A 25937-nucleotide genomic window follows, 5' to 3' on the forward strand; every position below is an offset into this window, starting at 1 on the left:
TTAACATTTTAACTGCCTTCCAGATTAGTCAAAAAAAAAAAAAAAAAGACTGAACAATAGGATAAAATTCAGGGTAACTAACCACAGTTGCTTATATGTATCGTATTAGATGACATTGATTTCAAATCCTATTTGGTTTTTGTCTGACACTCTATAGCATTTATAGTATAGTATAAACCCCTAAACAGGAAGCAAATATTGAGGGGAAGATGCTTCTAGACCCATTGCTATGGTGTTTTGGTTGGCATAGTGACCCATTCATTCTCATTAAGCTAACATGGGGAAATCATGCAGTTAGCAATGTCTTGCATATCTATGGCAAGCCTCTTCTAGAGGTAACTATCAGAAACTGAAGTACCCAAAGAATTCAATTAGTTGAACTGTGAGGGGTGTGCCACAGCCCTTAACCCAGTGCACTAAGAGCAAGCTCCTGAATGCCAGCCTTCAGAGTAATCTTGTTTAGCTTAAAATAAGAGGTTTAACACTTCCCACCAGGCAGTGCGCTATGGTCAAATCAGGTTAGCCCCAAAACAATCCAGCCTTTATCAAGAAAATATCTGAAGAAAATATCCTTTGTGAACCAAGAAACAAAAGTTGTCAACAAAAGTAAAGAAGACACCTCTCTTTGACTATCAGAACACTTTTGTTTTTGTTACACTCCTTTTCCTGTACTTTAAGAATATATCTAATGGGGAGAAATAGAATTAAAAGAGCTCAAAATTAATTGAATTTGGAAAAAGAACTTTTCTCTGTCAATAACTCCTAAACTGGGCAACTGCACTGCAAATGCTTTTCCTCCGCCAATCGACTAAACTGCAACATTCTTTTAACCCTGTGTGGCTTCAGTGCGACAAACCAGCCATTATGAGATGCGTTCCAGTCTCATTAATGAGTTAAGCATGTGAGCCCAGCATTTTGGAAACAAAGAGACAAATTATAATGAGACTTCACTCAGTGGGGAGGCTAAGACAGCCTTCTTCTCTCAAAGATGTCATAATAGACAGCTATTTAATGAGTATGGGAGTTTTCCTATGAAAATACGAAAGACACCAATAAGAAAAAGATTTTATATACATAAATAAAACTTAATGTACATACATATCTCATAGATGTCCATTAATAAGAGCATAATTTCAATGTTTAATGTTATATGAGAATATGCTCAGACCCTATAATTATTCCTTCTGCTAAATATTAAGAGTAAATTCAATACCAAATGGATGATTAACTGTAACTCACAGATAAAAATGCAGCTTTACACATATCTCTCACAGAATTTGTCTTTATTCTCAAAATGCCACACTGATTTTTAAACATTTGTTTTCTTGATTGGACAACTGAGGCAAAATAATTATTTGAAAGAAAATTTTCACATGGAAAAGAATCCAATTTTATAATTCTTACAATATCTTTCAATTATTCAGAAATTCCCAGACAACACTGTGACACTTACTTGGGCACTGGAAGTGCCTCAGTGCTGTCTGGGCATCATAGTCATTCATAGCAGAATCAAACAGAACTGGAATACTCTCAGGACCAGCCAAATAGAACATTCTGGGTTTACTCAGCAAACAGTGGGTTTCATCACCTATACCCACCCCCTTCCCAACTGAAAGAAAAGTGAATAGATGGACGGCCATGCTAAATTTAAGTACATCAGAGTAGCAAAGAGAGTTATGGTTACTACAATCTATTACAGAAAAAAACAACTCTATCACAAAAATAGTCCAAATCTTTGTTGGTTTAAACTATTTGGTTTGTTCCATTTAATATAGGAAGATGCGTAAGAAGCAGCAAAGTGGTGATAAGGCTAGTTATTTGAAAACACCTTAAAAACAAAAATTGAGTCTATATACGGGTGATGTGGAAAAAGACAAAAAAAATACGATTTGAGTTTTCATGAAAAGAATTATTTTTCAGTCCTATTGCATCTTGTTACTCAGAAGGTGAATTTCTTTTTAGAAAGTAATAATAAATCTAAATGGCAATATTTATTATAAATAAGTAGGATAACTTTTCTAAAAGCATAAGTTAATATTTGCACCATCAAATAAACATTTCTTAAATGTATATACATTTTTTAGCTGGAATTAGTCATCTGAAGGGTGACCCTCAAATTATACTCACTTTACATATAATAAGCTAGTTGCATAGTTCATGTTATACAGACACTGAGATTATTAATGTAGCTGCTAAGCGGCCATAAGCCAGATGTTTGGAAATCAGTAAAAAGTTTCTCAGTTCAGGTTCTGTTCTGATAATCTCTCCAAAAATGCCTTCTTGCCAGAAGCAACTTGTCAATATGCAATTTTTGAAGCCTGTTGGTGGTGTCTACCAATCTAAATAGTTAAAATCTTTATGTAATTGTAATCTACCTAATTTCTTCCTTTCCCTTTAATGCGAAATTTGAAATTAAGTTTTGATCATACTAACTTTTAAAGATCATATATGAAAACTGAGATGTTTAGAGAGTTCACAGGCAACTTCACAGGAAGATTTTCAAACCCATATAATCACTGCAGTGTTTGTCCTCCATTTGAATGAGACTTCAATACAACCCAAAAGTTTGATCTTACTTCAAATTAGTTTAAAAAAGAACTCTGCGTTTATTAAATACCTATTTTAAGGGCCATGAGAATACTTCCCATTAATCATTTTAAGCATGCCTAGCCTTTGTAGCTATCACTAAAATACTTTATTTCCAATTATTTTAGATTGGGTTGAAATATGGTTTTTATTTCACTAAGTGGTATGCCTATTATTTTTAGTATTATCAATTTTAAAAACTCTGGAGTTAAATAAGATTTACTGCAAAAATCTCTCAGGAGTCTTCAAAACATATCTGGGTAATTCTTTCAGCCTGACACAGCTCCAATTAGCACTAATCATTGCCATGCCCTAATTATTTAAAATTAAATAAATTGAACTTACACGTGCAAACATTTTGCAATTCACCCTGCATCCACTTCTCTTTTCAAGTTAACTCCTAAGATTAGACAACTTGTTTTGATAGATTATTATCATTGGATTAGGTCCAAAAAACATTTGTCTAATGGGAATTCCATGTGCTTTAATAGTTGTGACTTAGCAGACTCTCTGACTGAACTGTCAATCATTTTTTGACTGGCTCATGGCCCTTAGAACCCTGGTGGGAGACAAGCAAGAAGTTTTTGCCAGGTGCATGACTGGCACTCAGTAAGTTTGGATTAAGGGAAGGGGAAGTAGAAGGGATCTGTTAAAATTCCTGAGTGGAACCTCGGGCTTCTTACTCCCTATTTAAACGTGCCCTTGTTTAAATGCACTGGCTGTCTCCGTCCGCTTGTGCGGTGCCCTATTAGGCACCTTCAGTGCAGTAGTGAACACCAGCAACATTCAGAATTGCAGAAAACTCATGCTACTCATGCCACGAGCAAGCCAAAGTAATAAAACCAAAGGATAAAACATCTTAACACTGCTACAAATTTTGATTACCAGAAAATGATAAAAATTACAGGATGCACTAAAGTCTTTATTTGGACTCTAACTCAAAACATTACCTTTAATGTGATATCAGGATATTCCATTCTTGAATAGGTTTCCTTAAAACTCCTAAACACACCAGAAATTTTACAGTAGGGATCATATTTCTTATTAAATCCATTTCGTTCTGTTCTGCACCATATCTCCAATCAACCCATGTGTCTTGTTCCTTCAAAAATCTAAACAAGTGCACGTCATCTAAATGATATGGTAAAGCAAGTACAAATTAAGTTCCATTATATTTTTCTATGAGACCAGAAATCATAAGGAAAGAGAATTGCACATAATTGCCTATCAAATTCAAACACCTATTAAGTCATTTTATTCTCTCCAGATGAGGTTGTGGCATCAAGAGAGTAGTGCCTAGTAAACAACATTAAATTCTGTTATTATATCTCATATGGGATGTGCGGGAAATAATTTATTAGTAGTATTATGAATACTACTAATTATGAATGCTTAAACATTTTACAAAGTGTTTTTATATGTATTATCTCAAGTAGTTCTTTCTAAAACATTGTGATGTTTGTAGACTTTGTGAATTCGTATTTTACAAATAGACAGACAGAACTCTGAAAGGTTAAATGTGTTACTCAGAATTCCACACCTCATGGGGAGAAGCACTAGGACTCAAAGACATGTCCTTTGATTATAAGTCCAGAGTTCTATGCCCTAAATCACCCTAAACCACACAGTACCCACTTTACACCACCACGTCCAGTTCTCCATCAGGCAAAACCTGGAGTTCTCTTTCAGTTCTTCAAAGTGCTTTCACCTTCTCTGACTTCAAGATGATATCTGACATAAAAGACCATCATCTCCTACAGAAAAAGCTCACAAAGCCACAGATCAGTAAATGCTGGAAGAGATGCAGAAATCAGAAATTTATATATTTGTAAAACCCAGGATATTGGAGAACATCTCCTCAATGTCTATTTTACAGTGAGGAAACTGATGTCTATAAAGATTATGTGTGTCCCAAGGACACAGAGCTATTCAGTCACAGTCAGGATGAGAAATTCCATCTTCCTTTGAGTTCATGGAATGGTATTTTATTCATTCGTGTGTATTTTTAATCACTCCTCTTCATCAAGAAACTACAATAATCCTCTAAAAGCAGAAACAATTAGATTCCAATATCAGCCTGATATTCAAAGCTGTCCAAAATTTGGCCCAGCTTTACTATTTAAACTTCAAAATCCCCCAAGTCATGTTGACATCTTTATTGTTTGAAACTTGAAAATCCCCTGAGCGCTCTTGTTCTCGTTATTCTAGGTGTAAACCGAATTTGCATCCATCTACCTGATGTTGCCACTATCTTAAATGGTTTTCCAGCTTTCAGTTCCTCCACAAGACTTCCCTAATTTCTTCAGGCTACCTTAATCCCTGCCTTCTCAAAGCCTGGCAGTCTTATAAGGTGTTCATGTACGAAAGATATCAAATACAGCAAAGGTCACCTCTGAAGCTGTCAAAGCCCAAAGTGACATTAAGCATACAATCTTAATCTTATTATCACACTCATATGGAAACAAGTCTCACTGCTCCCACACGAATACCAGCTCTGTAAGGGCATGGATCTGTCTGTTTTGTTCACTGATATATACTGTCAACAGCAACTAGATCAGCACCTGGCACAAAGAAGGCACTCCGTATAATATAGATGAATGAGTACATGGATGATTGTGCAAATGACTGAACAAAAGAGCAGTGAACCACGAGAGCTGTCTAGCAGGGGGCTGGAGCAGTTCTAGATGCACCGGAATCTTGACACAATGACCAAAGAGCCAAACCTGACCTCAACAGTCCATATACCTATACAAAACAAGAAAGCGAGGGGCTTCTTTATTCTAAGATTTTTAAGTCCAGATGGCTGGGTCATACTGCAGCTCTCCATTTCTTTAACTTACATATTTTATGATGGTGTCCCTAGTTTCTTTAACAGTTTAATTTTTTTTTTCCCCGAGCGGGCACTGTATTAATTTGGAAGTTAACATCACAGTAAAGCATTCAAAGCCTCTTTGGCAAATAAGGCCTATCTATCCCTTACTGTAGAAATAACTTCAAATGTATTTTAAATATACCTGAACTAGGAAGCCAGGTGAAGTCCCTTATGATTAGGGCTATTTTTAATCAATGAAAAAAAAAAATACAGTGTCTTAAGGAAGGAAAAAAAGAGAAAGAAGGAGAAGTGAAGGGAGGGAAAGAGAGAGGAAGGGAGAGGAGACAGGAATATAAGACTTTGAATCATTAGACTTACAAGTTCACCTGAACCAGAAGACAGTAATCAAATTACATAATTCCTCTGGGCATCTTCAGCTCTAAATGAAGGGCCTTAAAATACCCACTGCACTTCCAGGGGTCTCTAAGAGGTAGGTGGAGGTGTTACCAAGATTTGTAAACAATGTAGCGCTAAACAAATATAAAACGTTACCGATATGAGATATCAAGGATATTCTTGAAACAGCAACTATCATTTCCTTCAGAAGAATGCAATTGTGGGATTTGAGAAACGTATGTAATTGCATACTTCTCTATGAATTGAGAATGTGGTCCCAAGGAGGAAGTTATTTTTAATCTCACTTCTAAATATCTCTGTTAAAAATCCAGCCACTTCTTGGTTTAGTGTTAGAGTGAATAACAAAATTTAATGATCGATGAATGTAAAAATGGACTAATGTGTCCTTGCAATGTTATGTAATAGTATCACAGTACTCATTTTATTGCAATTTCTCCAATGAACTTTGACCTCTATAAAAACCAATTAGAACAAGTATAGCCAAATATGACCTTTGTGGCACATATTTTTACATTAGCCAATGTGCAGAGAAGGTGGCCATCTTAAAATAGATAAAAATAGCTCACATTAATTGAGCGCTTACTATGTGCTAGGAATTCAGAGATTTCTATGTATTAATTCATTTAATCCTCAAAAAATAGCCTGGATATAAGATGTGGATGCTGCAGTACAAAGAGGTAAAATCAGGATTCCTGGGTCACATTTTACTGAAGCAGCAGACACACTGCCTCATGCAGCCGGCTCAGCTCAGCTGCCTGATGAAGAAAGGGAAGAAAATACAAATTGGTGACAAAACCAAATTACCTTGACATAACTTTGAAAAGGGCCAAATACAAAGTTACTCTCAGAAAGACCAACTAAATAATACTAATTAGAATGTACTTACAGAATATTTAGGAATTGAGATTTTGGCCTGATGAGTTTGAAATTCACATTGATCTTTACAGATTCGGTTAACCTGCATTTTCTTAATTTTGAACCATATCAACCAATAACACTAACAGTGCTCAACTGCTCTGAGTGATCCTCATTTGGACAGAACAACATGGCTCATTTTCAAAAAGACGTGATGACTGAAATAACACAGTAAATAAAACATTCGATTTTCTGCTACCTCTCTGCTAAAATATGACACAACCATCAATGCAGTTACATCATGAGGACTCAAAGTAACAATAATAATAACCGCTGCCAAAGTCAATCAATTCATATCTACCTGGGAGGTAAGCACTGTAGAAAACACACTATCTGCCCACCACTGCTAACAACAACTCTGACCAAGGGAGGAAAAAAAAAAAAAAATACCAAACTGGTACAAGATTTTCTTCTCAATTTTTTCCCCCCAGTGAGAGCTCTCCTTCATATAGAAGTGCTTGACCTTTGTACCAACAACAATAAATAAAGATGCTCGATATATCTAAGTAGTTTGGAGGGGGAGGGAAGAAGATGAAGAAAAAGAAAAATTCAAGTACCCTTATACTGTAAGCTAAGTTTCAACTGCAGATATATTTTTACAGCTGCTGTGAACTTCTAGAGGTGGTTATTCTTGGAAACCACCTTCTGCTTACTTGGGCTTCATTTAGGGAGTTATTGTTACCAAAGTTTACTTTCTGATTATTTTGAATGAATTCAGCATTCAGAGAATTGTCATAGTGCTAGGTTTAGATCTGAATTACTTTCAAAATTTTAGGGTAAAGGAGATTCTACTAACACAAAGAGGGATCAGAGATAGCTGCTCATTGTGTTCATAGTTCTTTGATAAAATAGAAAATAGGAAAATAAAGATCTTGTGCTCTCAGGGTCAATCTGGACAAATTACACTACTCTAAGTCTTGGTTTCCTCAGCTTGTAAAAGTTAAAAATGTTACCTTAATAATGAGTTTTAATAATTTTAAAAGGAAAAGGAAAAAAAAATTAATATCCTCCTGAAAGGAGTGTTAAAGATCCAGATAAAAGTAAAAATGAATGTGAAAGCCCTTAGGAAAATGCATGCAGTTTGCATGAAATGGAATGATTTAAATTACTACAAATATATTGTCCTAAAATTAATTTTTTGGAGACCCTGAATTACTTACACAAGGGTACTTCAAAAGTGGAATTAGATAATATGAATCCTTCCGTGAACTTTCTGAAGATCCCTCATACATCTGGGTTTATCAACTAAGTTACTAGAAAAATCAGTAGTCAGCATACTACAGCCTAGAACACAGCCACACACACGGCCCACAGTACAAACAGCACAGCTGAGTAGTGGCAGAGTCTACAGGGCCCTCAAAGCAGAAAACGTTTACCATCTGGCCCTTTACAGAGAAAGTATGCAGACCTCTGGAACAGAATAAAGTATGGTGAGTTTGACACTTGATAATATTATTTCTTTAGGTTTTAGATTTCTCTATAGATAATGGCAAATTAATTTTAGTATTTAAGAAAACATGTTATTTTTCTTGCATAGAACAGAAATCGAAGTCAATTTCTGATTATATGCATTAAATAATAGCACAGCTGATGTAAAAATGACATCATTCCCTATTCGAGTCTACATTAAGAATTAGAAAGCAGGATTCATTCATGAGACTCCATTTTAGATAATTAAGTTTTAACTGTATTTAAGTTTAAAAGATAATAGAAAAGATAACTTGATGGTAAAAGTAATATATGGGGATATTCTAAATACAAATAGATTCTTCTGAAAGGCAAAACACAAAACATACAGCCTACTTGAGTTTGCAGTAAATACTTGGCCCTCAAAAAAATTTTACTATAACCAATTTCGGATTTAATCTTTTGTTCCCAGAAATAAATGGGGCATTTAATATCTGCACAAGAAACCCACATTTCCTATCAGATTATTTTAAAGATAAGAAAAGTTGTGATTTTACAAACAAAAAAAAGATTAGCAATAAATTATTTTAAATTATGATTAAAATAAAATGATACAACTTGGTCCTTGAAGCATCTTCAGACATATACATCTTAGAAAAACACCTTCCTGGAGAGTTTAAATGACTTGTCCACAACTGCGCAACTAGGTAGTGGCAAAACCTGTGTTAGAACGCAGGCTTCCTGATTAAAACTGCAGGGTTGGTGTCATTATGCCATATGGCCATACTTTTCACAGCATGTCTCCTTTATCTCTAAAATCACAACTTCTCTCAAATGTCTAACATTTTCAGAGGTTCTAACATAATTAGTCTAGAAAAAGTCTACCAGCTGGATGCAAAGGTGCAGGTTCAAACAATCTTTATATAAATCTGATGTAAATCAGCAAACGTCTTAATGGCATATTAAATTTTTATAGAATCATTCTCCCATAATTAAGTTTATGTTATTGCTCTTTTAAAGTTGCTCAGTGGTGGATTTGCCTCTAGGAAGTAAGCTGTGGTATATTTTATGATGGCCATTTCTTTAAAGGGATAAGGAAATATTCCAAATTTAGTCCCTTCTTTAAATATGTTTTGTTTATGTAAAAATGTTTCCTTTTTTCCAAATGGAAAGAGGGTTTATCCCAGATTTTATAAGTATTTTTACACTTTGATAAAACTTTGTCAAAGCTAAAAACAAGCCAATTCTATATTTTAAATATAATCTAATTATTGCTGCATATGTAAGACATATGTAAAGCAACACACAGGCAAGTATATGGGAAAGTATAAGAAGCACCCATGTTCATATTTCCACTGCAAGCCGCTGATACTCATTCAAAAATCAAGGGCTGCATGTACCAAACACACAGCCAAGAAAGCAATCATATACTGACATAAAATTCTTACTCCAGAAAAAAAATTTTTTTTTTTTTTTTGTCTTTTTCGTGACCGGTAAAGGGATCACAACCCTTGGTGTGGTGTTGCCCACACCGCACTCAGCCAATGAGCGCACCGGCCATTCCTGTATAGGATCTGAACCCGTGGCGGGAGCGTCGCTGCGCTCCCAGCGCCACACTCTCCCGGGTGAGCCACGGGCTCGGCCCCAGAAAATTGTATTTTTGAGGGGGCCTACAATTTATCAGTTTCGAAAAAACAAATTAAGGATCTAAACATTCTGACCTATACATAACCCCAAAGAAGATACACTGATTACCCAAACTCCATTACCAATTTGTTCAGTCAGTAAGACAGCCAAATATATTAAATGCTCCAGTGAAAACACTCAAGGGTTTCAGTAAGCCTTAACCAGGTTCGCTGACCCACATAGTTAAAAGGCAAAATTTTTTCCTACACATTCTGTTAAACTTGAAAAGTTCCACAACAACAAAAAAACAGAAACACAAAAATCCTACATCTGTGAAAAACAGTAACTGGAGGTCCAAAATCTCTATCCTTAATTCCAAAATACAGAATTAAAATTATAGTGATAGTTGCAAAAATTCTTTGAACACCCTCAAAACCAATAAATGTACATTTCTAATGGGTCAATTTTATGATATGAGTTCTATCTCAATGAAACTATTGAAAACAAAAAAGTCTGATCTAAACTGACATGAGACAATTTATACTTTTTATTTATTTCATTTACTCAGAATATTCATATATTTCTTTGCAGAAATACTACATGTTTCTTATAATGAAGCTACCATTTATGTTAGGGGTGCTATATGATGCAAGATTTATGCACTCTCTTGCCTCTGAATAATACTTTTTTAAAAAATCAAAATCATGTCTGGTCTCATGGGTTTTGAATACCGAATCAGAAAACATGTAGCCCTTTTTTGTATAAATAGACAAAAGTTCACGTATCAAAAGTAGTCTTTGCAAGCCACACCAAATATCCAAATATCTGTGCAGTTTAGGATGCTTTAAGATACACAGATACTCCTTGGAATTACCGCATTGCTAATTAGTCTAAGCTATTTTGTATTTTTAATGAAACATGCAGGAAAAAATCTGAATTACAAAGCAACCTCTGTAGTGCAACTTATCCTTTCCCATATACAGCCATTAGCAATGCACTGTCGATAACACATAAGTAAGTTAATACGGTTGATTAGCAGTGATGCCACAATATCAAATTCAGAGACAAATCAAATCCTTCAATGTGAACTAACTTCAGATAATTCTTTTTTTGCATGCTTTTGAGAAACTCCATGTATTTCAGAGGAGGTAGGGGAAGCTGATAGAAGTTTAAGAAGCAAATTAGTCAAGCCCAAACTCAAGTATACACAAAGCCTCGCCTCCTTTAAGTCCGTTAAATGAAGGGCAAGGCCATAGTGGAAATGATTTGCCCCTACCGGCCAATGTACAATGTAACGTTCAACCTCAGAATATGAAGATCTCAATGTTTTGTTCCCCTTCTGGGACAGGAGGGTGCAAAGGAAAAAAAAACTAACCAGTCCTTGGTCTCAAGAAGGTTTCTAAACCAATTAGAGCCTCCACACACACACACCAATAGTACTCATCTAATACCTTAAATAATCAGGCTACTTTTTACTTTGAAACTCAGTCTTAACTGCATGCTGAGCAACTTAACAATTTGGGGAAGTTCACTAAATCTTTGTAAAATTGGGTAAAAATAGCTCAGACAGCTATCATGACAGTTGTTAGAAAATAAATGTAAATTCTAAGACAGCAGGTATTTCTCTATTTTCTTCACTACTTTAGCCTTAACATCTAGAACGGTGTCGTGTACCTATAAGATATTCAGTACCTATTTACTTAAATGAATAAGTAAGAATCTAGCAAGTTTCTTGTCACATAACAGATTGAGGTGGAAAAATGGAAGTTGACTCTGAACCCAAAGGAAATTCACAAGTCTAAAATGGTCTTAAATTTAAAACAAACACATACACACTCAAGCATATATATACGCATCTGGATGAGCTGAGCTATTTAGGTGCCAGTACTTTTCTGTTACTCTCTGACTCTTCCCCAACCAGACTAAATTGTCTGACACTTGTGCTTCTCCAGCTCATTATATGGAATTCTATTAGCACGTAGTGCAGAGTAATACAGTTATTGTATACATGTCTGCTACATCCTAGGGACTGGAATAAAATGTGATCCATCTTTGTATTTTTAACACCCATAAAACTAGCTGTTACACATGGAAGTACAGATTATTTGTATTTAAAGCTATTCTAGGTAAAGAGCATTGATCCCAAAGCCAATTAATATGGAAAAAATGATTCTTTCATAATACTATTTGGATCTTCCAATTTTCAGTAAAATTGTACAAAACAGTATAATGGAAAGATCATGAGCCTTGGGAGTCAGACATTTGGAATAAGATCACCTCTCTCCTTGTACCATCTGTGAATTCTTGGGCAAATTATTTCATTTCCATAAACCTCATTTTATCTTATCTGTATCTTGTCTGTAAATGAGGTTAATAACACCTTCTCTCATAGAATGGAACAAAATAATGCACAGAAGACACTTTGCTAGCACACAGTAAGCCTTGATAAATGGTGGTTGTTATCATTATTACCACCAGCTCTGTGTATATGCAAATGAAAGCTAATGAATTCAGATGGGTTATTTCTCTTTCTCTTTGAACAATAAGGAAGTCCACACAGCCATGGAGAAGATTACACTGCAGAATGCAAGAGAACCAGAGACTACAAATTATCCCGTCCAAGAACCAGAAACTTCAGATTGCTGCTTTGACAACTTAAATTCAGCCCTTTTCTCCCTCAGCCAGCCCATTTTTCAATTTGCCCCTCCATATTTTCCCCTTTCTTGCTATTTTACATCTGAAATACATTCATTTTTGAAGTCATTCACACTTTTTACATTAGGGTTGTCACCCACTCAAATACTCACCAGACAGCAAGAAACTAAAGTTACATTCTTGCGGTCAAAGAAACTTTAAGCATCTTTAAGACTTTAGCGGTAGAGTTATAAGTAACAGGATGAAAACATTTCCCGCTGGCCACCTCTCCACCAGCCCTCCCTCAACACCTCAGACAAAAACATAAGCAGACCGAAAAATTCTTGTTCAGTAGCTTCCAGTTTTGCACTGTAATCTCTACTTTAAAATAGTTTCCCCTGAAGAGACTGGTAGTCATCCAAGTTTGGTATATTCAAAGCAAACTCATGATGAATCCCGAAGTCTTTTCAAAGTAAACAGTCACCCCACCCACGTCATGTGTCATTTGTCAATTAAAACAGATTTCTAAATATCATATTCTCTGAAATTAAAACAAATTTCATCTATGGGTTTGTCTCAGCAAGCCAAAGTTACTAAGATTTAGCTTTCTGTGAGAATAATTTGGTCTGAATTTCATTAAGGTACCCAAAATATTTTAGGAAATTTTTGGCAGCCAGAAAATAATACTGCTTTAAAGACAAAGCTTTCTGCCTTCTATTCGCTCCCTAGAAGGTAGAGAAATAAACTAAACCATTGAATAATACCAACAAAAAAAAAAACAGCCTTACACTTCCCTCAAATGGTTTGTTATAACAGAAATTCTGGAATCAGGTACAACAATATTGCCTGCCAGGTTGGGAAAGAATAGAAGGAAAGAGATTAACATTCACCTTTAGGTGATAACAGTGCTTCCTCTTTCTCAAAGAATGAGACTTGAATGATGTAAGCTATTGCAGCTACTGAAATAATCTTCCTTACTATAAACCTGGCTAATAGGAAATATATAGGAAATAGGGTGGTGGGGGAAGGAGAAGAGGAAAGCCTGCCTCCCCTCCACTTTCAGATATATAAGCAACAGCACCCTCCTGAGCCCAAAGAGGAAAAAATCAGGCTATAAAGGTAGGAGATTATGGCAAGATATTAGCAACAGAGGAAAATTAAGGACTGACATATACATATACTTGTTTTCAATCAAAAGATAAATTATGAAATCATGCTATTCGAAGAATTATCCCTAAAAAAGACTTTTCCTCTACTTTTTCTTTCGGTTATCAGCACTGGTGAACAGGACAGCAAACATTCCATTCTTTGTCGATTGACATTACACCATGCATCCCATTAATTAATCTATGTTATTGTAGAATAGCCATAGCCATGCTAATTGAGTGCTCCATAAGATGACAGATAAAAAGTTCACTACTATTAAAATGCTACAGAAATGCAGTAAAATGCTGATGGCAATGATGATACCTACAAAACAAAAAAAAATGGAACTTAGCTGAAGAGTGTACATTTACTATATTTAGCACAAGGTAAAATACTGTATTTCTAATTTTACAGATCATGTAACTGATGTTATTTAACTTTAATCACACTATGTCATGAGAGTTAAGAAATTACACACAATGGAATACATAAACTGGCAAATTTTTGCCTTAATCTTCAAATTAGGAGATATTAAAATTCCATGTAATTTAGAGCTCTCCATTTCGTAAAAATTAGGGAAATACACTTAAATCATTCATGTATAACCTTGGTACAATCAATATTATATATGACTGTATTCATGAAGTTTGTTCTGATGAAATATACAACACACAAACGCTCACACATATAAGTGTAGGGGACTTAGTATCTGTACATTATAAATTAAGGTAATGCCCTCAAAAGGCTAGGTTGGCATAATTACTCAAAATTCACAAAATTAAAATATCAAGTTATTTTCTATTTTTAGTTTTTAAATATACAAAATTTAATTATTTTTAAATACCCACAATTGACGTATATAATGAAGACCTCTATATTAAATGTCCTATGTATGTACTCTATATTTAGCAATATTTTAATGAAAATTCTGGATTTTCCATATCTTCACTTATTAAAAACTGTCCCTTTTTTAAAATGCCTGTCATTTCTCTCATTGTCCCTGCTGTGTCCTTTGAGCCTCACATTAATTAAAAGCAAAATGACGAACTCATACCAAAACATTGGCATTACAGATCCCCCATCATAACAAATAAGTATTAAGATATTCACATTTTATTTGATGTCCTGAAATTAAATGAATAAACATGTAGAGAAAGAAAGAAATTGTCCTTTGGAATGAAAACACTGACTTCACTAATCAAGGCCATAATTACTGAAGAAACATGTATTAAATTCTGGATTCATGCTATTACACTTGATGCAAGAGTGTTATAATCGGGCCAACAGAGCATACAGGAGCCATCTGGGTGCTGCAGCATTAGAAACAAACCGGGAGAGCAAGGGCATGCTGACCTTCCTACCACCAAATCATCACAGACTTTGGCATTACAAGGTGCTGTTCTTCCCTTTTGATTTATCTCTTTTGAAGAAAGGAATACTATAATCAATAGGTATAAAACCTGAATGTTTAAAGAAAAATAAAACTTATAACACTATTCAACCTTAACATTATCTTATGTATTTTAACAATCAAGACATTTGACTCAATAGTGTGTTATACACCCCACTTCCCACCCCATTTGTGCCTTTTAAGGAATCTCTAATGTACTCATGGGCTGGCTTTCTATAGCTAAAATTTCATTTAAGAAACCACGGCTTCATTATCATTTCCATTGTTTCAGGCACTTAAGACAGGAATCTGACTTCTGGGCAATGACAATGGATTTCCAGTTTGTGCAAACCACATTATTTTCTGTGAAACTGACAGTGCCTAGCTGAGTATGAGTAACTTGATAATCATGAGATCCCTGTCAATTTGATTCCTCTGAGGCAGCAGGTTATCGAAAATTGAGCCGAATGATGTAATGTGCATCCCAGACACAGTGTTATGAGAACAGCATGGACAATTTCAATGAGACTCATTATTTATTCATTGCAAGGTCCAATTTGCGTGTCACACTCACTGATGGAGTATTGAGTTAACTGGTTGAAATTCAGTGCTGATAGAGTATTTTATTCTGTACTGTAAAAAGGGCCCTTTTAAAAAATTTCTGTCTTCCTCTATGAAAGAGTACAGAACAAAGAGAGATTTTGTACTTGTGGCCATTCACAGTAATATCTGAACATTGTTCAGCAATGTTGGAAGAAGACAGAAGAAAACCCTTAAGGACCCCCTGTTTTACTCATTAGGACTGTATAATAATACACCAATATTGAGTAAAAAGTAAAATACTACTCTTCAAAAATAAGGTTTTTCCTTTTTTTTTTTTTTTTCTGTTAAAGAATGAGAAATATACTGTATGAGACACACTCACTGAGTAAGATATAAACCTCTACTCCCGAGTCTGATTCCCAGTCTCATCACCAAAGGAACCCTCCCTCAGGTTTAGGGGAGGGACAGCAGAGAGGACAGTCACAAATGGCTAGATGGAGCTAGCCTGAACATTTCTAGGCTCCTCCCATGGACCAGCTAAAGTGTAAGCATATTTAAAAACCATGCATTGTCTCCCAACATTCTAGGGTGACAACATACTTTAAAAAACCTCTACATCATTATACATACTACCTGATCTCAATCTACCTTTTCTGACTCATTTTCCTCTATAGACTTCATGTATCTGCCAAAATAACTGCTCAGCGGTCCTCAGAAACTTCCTGTGAGTTCCCGCTGTATAATACTCGCACTGTACCCTCCACTCTTCCTTGTCTCTCCAGTTATAAATGTCTATATCCTAACTATCATTCGGGACCCTGCTCAGATGTCTCTTCTCCAGAAGGAGCTTCCTGATCCCTTTGGCTGAAAGTAACCCCCCTTTCCTCTAAACTCCCCTAGCACTCCCAAAGCCTCCCTTATAGTCCTCGCCACTTTCCAGCTTTAATTCCAGTTCCATATTTATATGCACTATTCTCAACTTCATATTACTCTATAAAGTTCTTAAAGGCATAGGAGTATTCTTGTCCATTTGTCTTTGAATCCCCACATCACCAAATACAGTGCCTGGCACAAAGATAAATTCTTTAAAATGATAATTTTTGAACAGGTCACTATTCCAAGTATTAATACTGTAATGCAACCAGTACAGAAACTTGCATCTGTAGTCAGCGTCCCAAATTTAGATTACTAAATTGTAGCTAGATCATGGAATCATCTGAAATCAGCTGAGCAAAGAAGCAAACCTGCAAGAATAAAATACCTTATTAATCTCTCACTTTTTCAATTGTAAAACTTTTTTGAACCTCAACTTTATTTGTGGTATTATCTGGTTAGCAGTGTTGGCAGCTGTTCAAAGTTTTATAATACTACAGGTCATGAATATTAAATGCTACAGCAAGTTTACCGGGAGGAAGTCCAAATACATTTGTAAGTGCCCTATATTCTAATTGCAAATAGCCTTACAGTTTCAATACAACTAGGAAATACTACTGTGATCAAATCAGAGTATCTTGTTATATCTGGATTCTCATGAAGTTAAGACAAATCAAGAGAAAGAAAATCATAAGAAACCGGGAATACTACTTGAAGTCAACTGGCACAGATGTCGATTGAAGAAAATCAAAAACAACAAATATACCATATTTCATTCAGTGCAATTGATATGAGGGTCATAACTTGAGCAAAACCACAATCTAGTCTAGAAACAAAAGGGACAAAGCAATAAATGATAATAGATTCCATCAATGCCATCCCCAGCAGCTAATCAAATAAAAAGCACATATGGATTTAATGTGCCAATACCTGCAGGCTTTACATCTCTCTTTTCATGCTCTTCTACACACAGGGAGTCACACAAAATAGTCAAAGGTACTACCTGAATCACCATGTTTAATATATTTAATGTTCAAATGGTGATGAACCAAAAACCTTTAACAGATCATAAACTCCCACCACCCTCAAAAATCACTCTCAATATAAACCCTGAAGATGGTTTGGAAATATGAGGTGGTTTGTTAATTTTGGTCTCATCACTACATCTGGATGCAGAATCAAGTTTAGGTAATACCCAAGACAAAGAAACTTCATCCACCATGAGCAAACTCCATCATTCACATCCTGCTTATCATTAAAACAAAGGTTATTTCAGGCCAACCCCATGTCTCACTCGGGAGTGTGCGCCGCTGGGAGTGCCAAGGCCGCGGGTTCCGATCCTATATAGGGATGACCGGTGTGCTCACTGGCTGAGCACAGTGTGGGCGACACCAAGCCAAGGGTTACGATCCCCTTACCAGTCACAAACAAACAAAAAAGGTTATTTCTAGGAAAATGACTCGTTTTCCAAACATGGCAATGCCTCCCATTTTCCTACATAACAACAGAGTCTTCTCACCGTGCTTACGTGAAACAGAGCCACAAAATTTAATATTAAGAAAAGGAGATTATCCAGATAATGCAGACCTTGGAAGCACCTATAGCGAAACAAAGGTGGTCATTTCAAAGAAATTGTTCAAAGATCAAACTGAAAGGGCTTCATTTTCCAAATTATCTCAGGCTATTATTAGAATTACTACATTGACGTTCAGATTTCCTTTTTTAAATTTTCCACCTGTAACTGAATAAGTGATTGTGGAGCCAATAAAGGGAAAAAGATGTTTCCACATTAAAACAGTTAACAGATGTTAAATAAGCACAGAAAATGGCCGCTAGGCAAGCAATGACTGATGCTGGGTAAGAAAAATGTTGCTTTTACTGATTTTATTACCCATGTGCCTCCTGGGGTCAGGGGAGGCTTGTAAAAAAAATTGTGGGCAGATAAAAGTCTAGTATTTATTTGCAAGGCTAGTTTAAGTGTATTTCAAGGGCTTCCTCCCTTATTTTTTGACCACATAAAACTAAGTGAAAGTAAATCTAAGGATCGGTAAAACAGTCATTTGGTGAGAGGTCAAGAAAATTTATTTTTCTGACACACATGTTTTCCAATCCCACCTTCCAGACCCCACTAACGTACGAATGAAATTCTTATACAATGGGGAGAGTACAGGATTTTACTTTAACATTTCAGCCATATAAAAGGTAAATCTTAAACAAGTGTGAATTTAATATTTTACTGAGTACCTACTATGTTCTAGATAGCATGCGAAAAGCCAGGGATAATGTAGGAAATACATTTTTAAAAAATCCTGAGGTTAAGAACTAAGAATATTTTAAAACACTAATTTGTTTCATATATATTTGTGAAGATTTTATATTTAGTGTTTTCTGACAAATATTTCTAATTATTGACAAAATTATAGTTTTCAATATTCAATCATATTATTTCATAAGTTGTATTAGTTCTCTCAATAAGCATTTGTTACATAAGTTGAATGTAATGACATATTCAGCCCACTAAGAACTGTGCCTGGCAGATGTAAACACCATAAGTGTTTATTAAATACTAAGCATCTACTATACGCCAGGTACTTACTATATCTCACATCTTACCAAAGAAAAATATAACTTTCATGTTTCCTTTGCAGAACTGCAAAAGTCTCATACATAACATGAACATGTGCATCATTTGCATGATTTTTATAACAGGAGTGAATAAAATGGCAGCCAAGAATTCTGGCCAAATTCAGCCATTCCAAGGATTTTGTCTGGCCCAAATGGGGTTTTTAATAAGTAACCAATATTAAAAACAGGAGATACCACAGAAAAATTCAGGTTTCTGTCTTTTTGGAAAAACCTTAAGTTCTACCATACAGACATCTGTGTTTTCTGCAGTCGTGGGATGGAGAGGAAAAGCAGTGGTAGGGCATGACCTCCAGAGTGCCACAGTCCCTTCTGCGTGGCCCTGGCAGGCATTTGAGTTTGGGGGCCAGGATCTGATTTAGGTAAGAGTTACAGAACCCAAACCACCAACAATGTGAAGAGAGGAGCTCAGTCTGACAGCTATAATAAAAACATCACTGACAAAAGTACAAAAATGGAGAACCTTGCCCTTCTGGTCTTAATAATTTCCAGTTTCAGAGTACCACCACTTTTAGGTTTTGAGTATTTGACTAGTTCTCTAATTTGCATAATAAAGTTAAACATTTGTGCACTGGCATTTTCTGTTTATATATAATTTTATATGTTTTAATGGGACAAGGAAGTTTATTCCATCTGGCAAACCATAACTGTGATGCACAGTTAATAAGATATTTAAGATGATTATTCTTTTAGTTCACTTCCTTCAGAATGAATTTCTTCCAACTCACCCCAGGCATAGAAATTAAAGTGTGTATATTTGCATATATACATTCATATATATATATATATATACACACACATATATACACACACACACACACACACACACGTATTTTAAACACAGAATATGGAATTTTCTATAACTTCTACACACACATATATACACACACACACACACACACACACACACGTATTTTAAACACAGAATATGGAATTTTCTATAACTTCCATATGCAACCCATGCCAGTGTTTACAGGCCTGCAGTCATGAGATTCTAAATGAAAGTTTGTGGTTAAATCTGCACACTTCAGCTTCAGTCGATTCTTAAGCCGTCCTTATTTCATATGCTGTCAAACCACTGTATGTATAAAGACTACAGAAGTTTATCTTAAAGTGAAGGCCAAAAGACAAAGAACTTTGATTTCCATTGATACTTCTTTCTCTTCAACTAATAGGTATTAGGTACCATCCAAATCCTGGGCACTTCAGCTCACACAGAACACCCCACAATTTCAAATCATCTTCAAAGCTCTAAGAGAGAACAGTAACTGCTTCCATTTCCAGATGAAGAAACAGATTGTGGAATTAGCCCAAGGTTACTCAGCCCCTGTGAGTTAAGATTTTATTCCACATTATTTTTCTTTCTATTGTGCAGTCATCTGACTTTACATCTGTTTGTTCATCTTCATGACATTCACCTTCAGAATGCAATAGAAAAGATCCCTAGACAGTCAGATACGTGTTCTAGTCCTAGCGATTGCACCATTTTCTAGGTGACTTTCACCTCTCTGGCTCTCTACATTGTCAGCCAGAAATAAGGAAAATGGCAAAGATGATCCCTACGGTTCCTTATAAATCTATACAATCTGTTATCACAATGTCCTTTTCTTAAGCTCACTGGCCCCAAATTTAAGACTAACAGAAAAAGCTAAGATGAAATAGTGTCAGTCCTTTTTTGTATTGCTGTAACACAATACCTCAGACTGGGTAATTTATAAAGATTAAAAAAAAAGGTTTATTTGGCTCACAATTCTATAGACTAGAATCTAGTCCACAATAGGGCAGCTGCATCTGAAAAGGGCGTCAGGCTGCTTCCACTCATGGTGGAAGGCAGGAGAGGGGCCAGCCTATGGCGAGAGAGGAAGGAGAGAGGGAAGGCAGGTGCCAGGCTCTTTTTAGTGCTAGCTCTCAAGGGAACTAATAGAGACAGAGCTCGCTCACCCCTAAGGGAAGGTGCTGATCCATTAATGAGGGATCCACCCCCATGGCCAGACACCTCCCACTAAGCCCCACCTCAACACTGCCACATTGGTCATCCCTATATAGGTTCCGAACCTGCGGCGGGAGCGCTGCTGCGCTCCCAGCACCTCACTCTCCTGAGTGCGCCACGGGCTCGGCCCTGGGAGTCTAATTTCAACATGAGTTTTGGAAGGGCAAACATATCCAAACTATAGCAGATAGCTCAGACGAAGGGTTTGCTGCCCCCACTACTACCCTTTCTGCTGCCTAGCCCTGCAAGAGGTGGCTGCCAAAAGAGTCTGGGCAAGTATCCATTTGGAAATTTCTCAGGACACTGAACCTCTAACAGTATTAAGTTCATTCCCATAGCACAGGGACTTCACACTCTCTACTCCTAGGAGTTCCTTTGCTAATGGCATTTCTCATTTCCCGAAGCAGCAATTACATGAGTAAGATTGCCAAATAAAATACAGGACACCCAGATAAATTGTAATTTGAGATAAACAAAGAATAATTTTCTATTATCAGTATGTCCCACATATTGTATAGAACATGCTTATAACAAGAAGCTCTACAGCAAGCAATTCTGTCCTTGAAAATATGCTTGGAGAACTGAAAATTTCTCAGAACTTCAAAAGGTAGTAAATGCAAGTCCTGAATTGACATATCAAAATAATTCCCTAATTCATGGGATGGTAAAATGAATATTCTGTATAAGAAACCATAATGTTTCACAGGCTATCAACACAAGATCCTGAAACAACTCTTGAGCCTGCATTCTCAAAAAGATCACAACCTCCAAAAGGACAAGGACTATAAACCATACTTATTCTATTTGTATTTCTGGTAAAACAAGAAAGTTTGTTATTGCTGATGACATCGTTATAGAAGAAAACAATTATTCTCTCTAAATCTCCTTGAAAGAATGATTAAAATTGACTTGAAAATAAGAGCTTGACTTTCAAACCATATGTTGTTTTCAAGCATCAAACTCTAACCAGAGTTTTCTTTTCAAGTTTCAGCATTTAATTGAAATCACAAAGAACTTCATTAAGCCCTCGATACTTGCGTTCTAAGTGAAAAGGTTATGCTTCCCTGCAGAGCAAAAGCACAGCAGTGATTATTCTGCCTACGTGAAAAAAAAAAATGACACTTTTAAAAAAATAAATGTTTCAGTTTCTATTTCCCTCAATTTTTTTCTTTAATTTTTTCCCAATTCAATTTTAAGTAAAACTGGAAATTAAGGGGAAAAGAAAAAAGTAGTGAAAACTAGGAAAACTTGACAGCTTCCTCGCAGCAAGTATCCAAAACCATAATTCCTCACTTGTGTCCAAAAGGAAGGTGGGTGTTTGCTAAAACCTGGCCATGGTTTGCAAACCCTGGCCAGGTCCAGTCTTTATACTGAAAGTCAAAGCAAGGGTAAGTTTATTCTGAGTGAGGGACGATGTGACGGCAAGGCCTGCCCCTGTCACCCCAATCTCTCCCCTCACAGCTCTAGCAAAAACTGCTCAGTCTCTATAAGTGTATGGGGATACAAAAATGCTGCTGTGACATTCAAACAACACTGCACTTGAAACCACTAAGAAAATACAGAAGAAATATTAAGCCCTGAGGCAAAGGCCTTAATTGGCCTTAGGGTAAAACTTAATAACCACTTTCTGTTTTGACTCTTCTGTTCTAACACACTACAACAAGGAGAAGGTGAGTATGATTCATTGTTTAAGAATTTGACTTCTCAGTACACTACAGAGAAGGGTTGTTTTCCAAAGTCAACTCAGGAAAAGTAATATTAACAAATGGCAGCGGATTTCCCCTCTGCAGAGCCTAGCATCTAGCTCTATTATCAGCTGTTACTTGCACAAATATACATTATAGACAATTTACTGGATTATAGAGAATTCAGGCAGAAATAAAGAATACAATCCATAAATATAAAGATGCATGTTCTTTACAAGCCAAAATTATTCTTCTACCACCTTTGAAAACATGAAAATAAATCAGGAAACCTGAGGAAACCATCAGTGACTGAAACCCTGCTTAGCAGAGAAAGGTCAAAACGTATACTTCCACTTACCAAAGATCAAAAAGGAACTCATTTTAAATTCTGCTTGAAGAGCAACCTATTTGCTTTTTAAAGGGTGGCAAAGGAACAAGCAAGTAGATTACTCAGTAATCCAATGCCCAAGAGCCAACAATCACTTACTTTGTAAATGGTAGGTAAGATCTGTTTCATTTTCAGCTTGTGAAAGACAAAGACATCATAAACGGCTGAAACTGCGAGAACAGTCACTCCTTGTTCCTTCCACAACATACTGCATCCTGCGCACAGTCCCGTCCCCAGGAACCAGCCCCAAGTCCTGGCTGAGTAGCCTCTTGTAGAACAGTGTTTAATGTAGCAGAGCAAGGAGAGAAGAAAGAAAAGACTGGCCCCGACATCAGCTCGGCCCACGATTCCCGCCACTGCCTCCGTGTGAATGGGGTGAGAGGCAAACATCAAGCCAGCCATGAAGGTCCAGTATCCATCACCAAGGAGGATCCTGGAGAAGCTTGTGAAGAGGCCAGTGACTGCTGCATGCAACAGGACATTGACAAGATGGTAGCTCCAGGGATTCAACCCTCCAATGGCATGGTTCAGGCGAAAAGAAAGAGTGCAGAGTGGCCGGTAGGACTTGTGGCTGCCACTGTGGGTTAGGAGAGTCCCCCAAAAATCATTGTAGAAAATGTGCGTCCATGGAGTTTCTGGGAGAAGATCCTGATTAGTCTTGATAGCACGGCTAAAAAACAAAATGTTAAAAAAAAAAATCAAATGTAAAATACAAAAAGAAAAAAAAAATGACATTGCTAAGATACTGCCTTCCTCAGAAGCTCTGTTCTTATGTGGCTTTGTGATGGGATTTCAGGCACATATGGGATGAATTCAGATCCTCCCCTTAATGCTTACTAACACCACCATTAGGACCATCTTTTCCTTAAGCTTTCTTCCTTGCTGGAATGCAAATAACACTGAAGAATAAATGCAGAATTTCTATCAGTGGTTTAAGCTTTAGTATAGCAGTTGCCAAAAAAATGTACCTTGAAAGCCATGAGGTATACCAGCTAAAAATGCAGATTCCAGGGCCTAGGTTGATGTGAGGTCTGAGAATCTGCATTTTTTAGAAGCAGGACCCAGGTGATGCTGGTGCAGGTGATATGCTTAGAGTGAGGACTAGCCCCCTACTAGAAATAAGTTTGATAGAATATCAGTTCCCAGAGCAGTGCTTCTCTTGCATAAAATCACCTGGGGATCTTGTTAAAAGGCAATTCTGTCTCAGTAGGTCTGGAGAAAAGCCAGAAATTCCACATTTCTAACAGGCTCTCAAGTGATTCTGATGTTCCTGGTCCTTGGACCACATGGTAAGTAGCAAGGCCCTAGAGAGGTGGAGAGACCAGGAAGAATGGCTCTCTACCTATGTTTCCCTTCCTCCTTCATTCTAGTTAACTTCAGCCTTCCCTACTTCTGAGCTCTCACAGGTCTTGCTATCATCTATAGAAATCATGATGGCACTTCATTGTTTCTTGCTTCCAGGTTTGCATGCCTGATATTTCCAAGCAGACCTCAAGGAAGGAAGGACCTACTACTTGCTGGGCAATTGCTATGCTGGCAAGCACTGTGCTTGTATCCTCAGTAAGCACTGTGCTTGTATCCTCAGTTACATATTCTCATGTAATCCTTAGAACACCACTGATGAGGTAGATATTATCCACATCTTTCAGGTGAGGAGACTATGGTTGAGAAAGATTAATTAATAACTGGTCCAACGTCATACAAGTCGGGAATAGCAACAAAGAGTTTCTTGGATGATGCTCTTTCTACTATGCTGGGCCTCCCAAAATGTGATCCATATACCACTGAGGGCAGGTGAAAAGATAAACAGACACCTGTAAAAACTGATGGTTTATTTTAATATGTATTTGAAAGAAAATTTATTTATCACACCAAAGTTGGATTCCATAGATAAATTTGCTCAGAATGGAACTGTTAGAAGTTAAAGTCAATGCAGAGACAAATTTTAAGGAAAGTATAACACTGGTATTTTTGGACAAAGTACAGATGTTGAAGGTGACATGTATGTTATTCCATTTGGAAGATCCCTGCCTTATGCCATTATACTTCCCAGAGAACAGAGTCTTTTGTGTTCCTTGTGCATCTGTCTCTATTTACAGTACAAAGAGGCACATGAATTAGGAGAAAGTAGGAATGAGAAGCTCCAGTACTAGAAACCTCTTGTCTAGTGTGATATCAGGGCTTTTTAGGGAGGGGTGGGCATTTGTTCAGCTGAAGAATATGTGGTGTGAGGCTTCCCTAACATCGTTTACCTCGAGCCAGTTCTGCCTTCTGTTGTGAGGCAGGTGTGATCAGAGAACTTCCACAAGAATATGACCAAAAATCAGATTGGAAAAAGCCCTGGATTAAGGAGAAATATTCCTAAGTCCCAGCTTTGTAATTTATTGCCTGACTCTAAAGAGAAGAAAATGCAGAGATTCAACCTAATTAAGGAACCCATGCAAGAAGATACAGCCAGTGGAAATAGCGTCACTATTCTAGTTGGGATCAAATGACTGAGCAAAGGAAGTTTTCAATTGCTTCCTTAAACCGCTTCCCAACTGACCTCTCTGCACTTCAGTTTCTGTGACAATAATAGTTTTAAGTACCCTCATTATCTACTATGAGAGCTAGTTGATGTTTCTAGATGCTCAGTTAAAAGGCAAAATACCTCTTAAAAGCATGTCTTAAAAATTACTCTATATGGCTAGGACAGTTCATTATTCCCCAATATCTATTCTCCCCTTTTTCCATACTAATGAAACTTCAGTGTTTAGCTGGGCACCTGGTCATCTGAAGAAAAAACTTTTTTTTCTACTTCCCTTGATACTAAATATGGTGACTAATTTGGGGCTCCTACTTCCAGAAAGAATCCTTAAAAGGAAAAGTTTAACCTTCTTCCT

The 25937-nt window shown here is 36.5% G+C and overlaps 1 protein-coding gene across 1 annotated transcript in view; it reads right to left on the reverse strand.

Moving 5' to 3' along the window:
- TMTC2 (transmembrane and tetratricopeptide repeat containing 2) overlaps window positions 1-25937 on the reverse strand; it is a 390547-nt gene that overhangs the window by 214365 nt on the left and 150245 nt on the right. The window contains exon 2 of the mRNA XM_008571569.1: window positions 23155-23725. Coding sequence (XP_008569791.1) covers window positions 23155-23725 — 571 coding nt within the window. The remainder of the gene's footprint in view (window positions 1-23154; window positions 23726-25937) is intronic.

The sequence above is a fragment of the Galeopterus variegatus genome, unplaced genomic scaffold, assembly GCF_000696425.1.
Source record: "Galeopterus variegatus unplaced genomic scaffold, G_variegatus-3.0.2 Scaffold705, whole genome shotgun sequence".
Taxonomy (NCBI): domain Eukaryota; kingdom Metazoa; phylum Chordata; class Mammalia; order Dermoptera; family Cynocephalidae; genus Galeopterus; species Galeopterus variegatus.